The following is a 6,777-nucleotide window of genomic DNA, read 5'->3' on the forward strand; positions in this document are numbered from 1 at the left end:
ATATGATATTTTCTAAGATTCTTTTCTATTTTTTTCCATCATCATCTAATTATCATCACATTATACTTTTATTGCTCTTAATGTAATACCACGCACCAGTACTTTATAAAAATATTCATTCAAGCAACGGTTGAATTACTTTTGAGCAAGCATATGTAACAAGCTACGCAAATATTATTTATTATTATCCACTCTGTCGCCCTCTGTCACTTGTCACAAGGATATTTTGCGTTAATAATACAGTTCTCACCTCGTTTCTACAATTATATTCATCTAATTACTTATGCCTTTGATAAGAACAAAGCAATTTCTACATTATAGTTTAATTCAATACTTGATCTACGTACAATAATAGATATCAAATATAAAATAAAACTACTTAAATGCATTTGGCATGTCTTGTTCACGTGTGAAGCTCACCTGTTCTAATCTGAATTATTGATCTATTGATATCAATCTCTTCGATATTTAAGAACAAATGCACGTCACATCCATGGTTAAATAGACTTTGCACTTACATTAAAATAATTATTATTTAGAAACTTTGGACTCTTTAGCGGTTTAATCCCGCATCGATCATGTGTAATGTATAAATATATCTAATTATCATTTTTCCATTCGGCCATTAAAATTGGATTTAAAAATGTTAGATTCGACGTGAACACACTGCTTGTTCAATTTGCTTCTACTGGCAGCTGTTGTACTATCTACAACTGAGCTTCGACTTTTTTTTTCTTTTATAATCATGTTCTAGGCTGTAACACTATGTTTTTTTTTTTTTTTATCTATTTATATCTCTCATCCGATTATCTTACCAATCTTTCTCTTCCATTTATTTTTCTTAACTAATCGTATATGATCTTTCTTTCAAGAATTGTAAAATATATTATAAGCTGAATCTTTCTGTTTTCCTTTTTTTCATTGTACAATTCATATGTAGAGTTAAATTTTCTTTACAAATTGTTATGATTTTTGTTCAAACAAAAATCATTTTCTCATTTATTATCTCACTTATTATTCAAATCATTTTCTATAAATTAAGAATGAAAAACAATTAAATCTTTGCTTTATATTAAATGTTTACTATTAAAAGTAATACATCACTATATACGTGATTTAGAAATTTCTGATGTATTTACTTTTAACTTTTTGTAGGAGATTCTAATACTTCTATTGCTGACTTTTTTTCATGATTATATAAAAAGAATTTTCTGTATAATTTAATCACTATAAAACCTCATTTACACAACCATTTTTATATGAATCACATACATTATTTTTTTTTTTTTTTTTTGGTTCTTCATCGTGATAAAAATTAATATTTTTAAAGTTGTCATTTAATATTTTTATATTTCGCGTAAAATTTGTTCTTATATTAATTGCGTATGGTGAAACTTATCTAATATTTCATTGTTGTTATTGGAATTATTAATTATTACCAATAAATAATTGCATCGCTCTTTTTTAAAATAATAAATTTTGAGATAATAATATTTGGTAATAAAAAAATTAAGTTTTTAAAAATTATTATCGGTGTCTATTGTATTTAACATATTGTATTTAACAATACGCGAAATATTATTAATTCTAAACAAAATTCTTTATTTTATATTGAAAAAACACTCGAACTGAATTGTCTTTACAACTCACAATTTAAATTGTAGAAATATTTTGATATCTATCTTTCTCTCTCTCTCTCTTTCTCTTTCTCTATATTAAATTATCTATTTGCACCGACAATTAACATCTTTATGAATACTGTTCAAACAAGTTTCACTATGCGATGGTTTTTTAAACAACGATAAACTTGGTTTTCATATTAATTGTTTATAAGATTGTTCATTATTGAAATTGTGAAACAATCTGCACTAAGGGACACAAATGTTTTTCAATCATCAATAAAATTTTTGTTATTAAAGTCAATTTCAATTTCATATAACTTAATTTTTCTCAACTTTATCATAAAATAAATCAATGCTTTTTGATTCTATCGACGATAAAACTTCACTTCGGTTGTTTCTAATATCTGTTTTGTTATCAGAAGCATCATCAACTTCATCTTGAGAACTATCACCTCGAATTGGATTTTTGTAGAAGTCAAATTCAAAAATTGCCAATTTTATCGGCTCACGCTGATACCAGTGTTGCTCCGGCGGGTTGGTAGGTGTTGATGCTGTGGTCTGCTCGCCTAGAAAGCTCTGCTGATATACAGAGGCGGGACAAAAGAAAAACAAAAGCTCTGCTACAGATACAGCAAACTACTACAGAAGCCTTCTTAGCATTTAATTTTTAATTTTAGCCAAAAATATGAAGCCATGTAATAGCCGAGCATTATTATCTTGTGTGACAATAAATTTACATTATAAGCAAATTAGTAGAAAATTATGAATAATTAAAAATTATGAAATTCAATATTATTCGATCAAAGAAAGAAGACTTCATTGTTGCTACACTAGAACAATTTCCTTATATTACTTTCAATTAAAAAAAAAAAAAAATTATAATAAATAAAATGAAATAAAAGGACAAGCCATGCAAATTAATAAAATAAGTTTTCTATCATAAAACTAACGTATAATGACAGTTACCGCTAGCCATGGATGATCAAGTACGTCTTCGGCACCGAATCTCAATTCAGGTTGCGTTTGTAACATGTTTGAAATTAATTGTTTAGCAGAATCTGAAATATCATCCCAAAATGGAGATCTAAAATCATATTGACCGCTCAAAATACGTTCAAATAATTCTTCTTGCTTATTTTCAGGAGAAGCAAATGGTGGAAAACCACAAAGTAAGATATATAATATTACACCAGCTGCCCATACATCAATCTGAAATGGTATAAATTCATTTTATCTTTCGTATCTTTTTAAAGATATTTTTCTTTCAGACTGTTTTAATGATATTTTTCTTTTTGATTAGAAAAATAATGTACTTTTAAACCGTATCCCGTTTCTGCAAGAATTTCTGGTGCTACATATGTAGGTGTACCACAAACTGTGTACAAAGGTTCCCTTACAACTTGGGCAAGTCCAAAATCACATAACTTTAAACATCTAACATGATTTCCATCCATTTCAACTAAAAGATTTTCAGGTTTAACATCACGATGTACAATATGATGTGAATGTAAATAAGCTAATGCAGATGTTAAATGTCCAATCATTACACTAGCTTCACTTTCCGAAAATTTTGTTGCTGCAGCAATAGCATCAAACAAATCACCACCCTAAAATAATAATAAATATAAATTATTCTATCATTAATTTTAATTTCTACGATTTATAATATATATATATATGCGTGTATATAAATAAATGTACTTTTACAAGTTCCATGACTAAAAATAATTGATCGGTAGTCTCTTGTTCTGCGATCAAATTAATAATATTTGGATGACAAACTTGTCGTAAAATTGATACCTCACTTGCCCACATTGTTTCTTTACCTTGACATTTATATTTATCTACAATTTTCATTGCATATTCTACACCTGTAGACCTACAAATTATTTTTTTATGAAATTTAAAATATTATTTTTAATTATTAATATTTTATATATAATACTTATCTTATAATACTTACTTATGAGAGCAATGCCTAACAACAGCAAAGTTTCCCTCTCCAATTACATGTCCTACTGCATAATGTAAACGTAACGGCTGCGGTAATATGAGTGAAGAAGGACTAGGTGTCCGCACTTGTGGTGTAGTAAGCACTTTTTTACCAGATTTACGTGGCATTCTTGGCATTGGACCACTCTGTCTTTTTGATGTCCATGGACATCTTCGAAAGCTTTGAACACTTTTAGATTCTTCAAAATCTAATTCAAAATCTTCTTGATTCGATTTTTCAGGACCATAAGCCACAAAGATGTCATCATTTTCAAAAAATTGTTCCAAAGAGGTAACTTGTTGTCCCGAAAGAGTATAGACTTTTCTTACTGCTCCAGAATCTAACTTAACAGCTTCTGTAATTGCTTCCAACGCATGTTCTAAGCTTGGAGCATTTCTTTTATTTAATAAAAGACGTACAACTTTACGTGGCTTTGTACCATGTCGAATTAATGTGATTATTTTTGCTTTTACACATAACGGTATTGCACTTATTTGTCTACCAGTACCTGCTGGAGATTGCGGTAGTCCAGATAAAGAACTGCCCCTTCTTACTTTAGTAGATGAATATTCCACTTTTTTAAAAATTTCTCCTTGTCCAGAAACTACATAACATTTACCATCTTCTAAATCATTAATACTTTGAACTTTCTTCCCATCCATGGTATATATTGCTCTAACACCATTAGGTAAAGTGACACTTGATATTAAAGCTCTTGTTAAATCTGTAGCTAAACTATCAAAACTGCGATATCTTTCTGGCGTCACAGCCATCACAATACCAGTATAAAACTTATCTCCATTTCTAAAAAATCTCACTCTTTTTGCTTTCTTGGTTGGCGGAGTTCTAAGAACATTTAAAGAATGTCGGGAACTAACATCCAACATTCTTTCATCTATGCTCATTATAGTAGTGGAACTTAATTCTCCACTTCCAGAAAAATTGCTATCACCAGATGGTGAAGCACCTTGACTCAATGGTTCTTCCATCATCCTGAATATAAAATTTATAAATTTGTAAATAATCTTATATATATACATATAGATACATATTAATATAATACATATGAAAATGAATATTAAAAAATTGTATCATGTAATATAAAATTATTATATTTAAAATAAAATTTAAATTTTTATACATTATTTGTGAAATCAAATTTAAAAAAATACGTACAAACAAATATATTCGCTGTTATTCATTAATTATTAATAACATATATGGATAATTTTTCAATAAATACAAATATTTTCTATTATTTTATTATCATAAACGTTATAACAATAAAAATGTAAGAATCAATTGTAAATCTATATAATTTAAAACATTTTAAAATTTCTATAGTTCTCATTATACGTTCAAAAATTCATGTAACATCCTGATAATAAGAATATTTATTTTTCTTTCTAACCTACTTAACCTTTCTTTTAACTACATCATTATATACACAAGTACAACACATGAATAAATACAAGTGCAGAAAGTCATTTGTTAATACTTCAAATTTAATAATTAACAAAAATCTTATATACACTTACCTGCCCAATGAGCAGAATGTCCTATTAAAAAACAGAAGAAAAGCCAAGTAATGAACGAATGAATCACCACTGAACTGACATTTTCATAGCAACCATGACGCGAATATTAGATAATAAAAGCGAGAAATCTCGCTTTCTAATATTACACTAATATAATTTTTTTTTCTGTTATATGTAAATCCCATACAATTTTAATACTTTCCGTTTCTATCGCAACTAATTTTGTTTTCTGCGCGCAGAATAGTTTAACCTGCCAAACTCTATAAATAAAGTGGCTTGTCAAAGAGAAACCGGAAGATCGGAACCGGAAGTGTAAAGAAATTAAAAGGGTGTAATATAAAAATGAATAACTGAATAACTTTTTCTCATTAACTTGCAATTAGAACAGATTGTATATTATCCATAATTAATTTTGTTCCGAAGAGGGAAGACAATATTTTATATACGATATACGTACGTTATATATTATATCTTTAACAAATAATAACATTAACACAATATAATACGTTATAAATTGTATTATTAATATATCTTTAAAATGTAATAATTTTGAAATAAGGTAATTAGGTAGAATTATCAATTTCTATAACGAAAAAGTTTAATTATTGAAATTAATTTAACAAATTACATAATAATTTATTAAAACTTACATTTATTAAAAAATAAATAATTATATAATAAATAAATATATAAAATTTTTTTTTACAATAATTTTCTTAAATATACCAGTATACCAGTATATAGTATGATATACTATATAGTATGACATATCATAGAAAGATAAAAATTTAAAAGTTAGTTCGTAAAATATAACATAACTATGGATAGAGGGCAACATAATCTTTAAAAGAGATTTTTTTTTTATCATTATTTATTTATTATGCTTAATAATATTATAAAATTATACATAATGATTTAATAAGTATATTAAATAAATTATTATATGAAATATATAAAAAAATTTAATATTATTAAACTATATGATATAGAAAAATATATAAAAAGATACATTCTTTAAGTCCTCTGATAGCCGTGATCGTCTAGTGGTTAGGACCCTACGTTGTGGCCGTAGTAACCCAGGTTCGAATCCTGGTCACGGCAATGTCTGACAAAATGACATTGTCACGGCAGAGGAATTTTTTTTTTTTTTTCACCCAATTCTTTTAATAATAAATTGATTTCAATTTAATCGTTAATTACATTTTTACACATTTATATATCGTTTACACATTTATCGTCAACCAACGCTATATCATATACGTTTTACTTTGTATAAATTAATATTTGAATTTAATATTATTTTAAAATAAATAATTACATCGCTATAAATATTTTTCTAGTAAAAGATTTTATATAATTAAAATATATATTATATAATTCTTATTTTACTTTTATATAATATTTGAATAATGCACACACAACACAATCCAATTTATAAGTAACCTAAAAAAACTTGAAACCATTTAAAAATAATGAAAATATAAATTAATAATTTTTATTTGTAAGTATTATTTATAAGTGTTCATGCATGTTAATTTCAATGGTTAAAACATGAATAGTTTAACGTGAAAATTTTCAATATGGAAATATCGAAATTTAATTAATAAAAATTCAAATTGCTTAA

The 6,777-nt window shown here is 26.3% G+C and overlaps 1 protein-coding gene and 1 non-coding gene across 5 annotated transcripts; one reads left to right on the forward strand and one right to left on the reverse strand.

The window, feature by feature from the left end:
- Positions 1–1,604: 1,604 nt before the first annotated feature.
- LOC410910 (serine/threonine-protein kinase GA29083) lies at positions 1,605–5,470 on the reverse strand. Of its 4 annotated transcripts, none has more exons than XM_006569845.3 (6): positions 5,154–5,470; positions 3,586–4,608; positions 3,324–3,501; positions 2,936–3,229; positions 2,589–2,831; positions 1,605–2,198 (listed from the first exon to the last, which is right to left on the reverse strand). In XM_006569845.3, exons 2-6 carry the CDS (start codon positions 4,605–4,607, stop codon positions 1,941–1,943), a joined length of 1,995 nt encoding a protein of 664 aa, XP_006569908.1. In that variant the 5' UTR covers position 4,608; positions 5,154–5,470; the 3' UTR covers positions 1,605–1,940. The 4 variants fall into 4 exon arrangements, with proteins under 4 accessions (XP_006569908.1, XP_006569907.1, XP_006569909.1 ...); XM_006569844.3 differs by having other exon boundaries at positions 1,605–2,201; XM_006569846.3 differs by having other exon boundaries at positions 2,573–2,831.
- Positions 5,471–6,182: 712 nt separating this feature from the next.
- TRNAH-GUG lies at positions 6,183–6,254 on the forward strand. Its single transcript has one exon. It is a non-coding gene; the product is annotated as a tRNA-His (tRNA).
- The last annotated feature ends 523 nt before the right edge of the window (positions 6,255–6,777 follow it).

The sequence above is a fragment of the Apis mellifera genome, linkage group LG3, assembly GCF_003254395.2.
Source record: "Apis mellifera strain DH4 linkage group LG3, Amel_HAv3.1, whole genome shotgun sequence".
In the NCBI taxonomy this organism is placed as follows: domain Eukaryota; kingdom Metazoa; phylum Arthropoda; class Insecta; order Hymenoptera; family Apidae; genus Apis; species Apis mellifera.

Coding starts and splice junctions, on each gene's coding strand:
- LOC410910 (XM_006569844.3), bottom strand. CDS start 4,607: ATGATGGAAGAACCATTGAGTCAAGGTGCTTCACCATCTGGTGATAGC. Junction 3,230..3,323: donor TAGTCATGGAACTTGTAAAA/GTACATTTATTT, acceptor TTATTATTTTAG/GGTGGTGATTTGTTTGATGC. Junction 2,202..2,588: donor TTGATCATCCATGGCTAGCG/GTAACTGTCATT, acceptor TCTGTATATCAG/CAGAGCTTTCTAGGCGAGCA.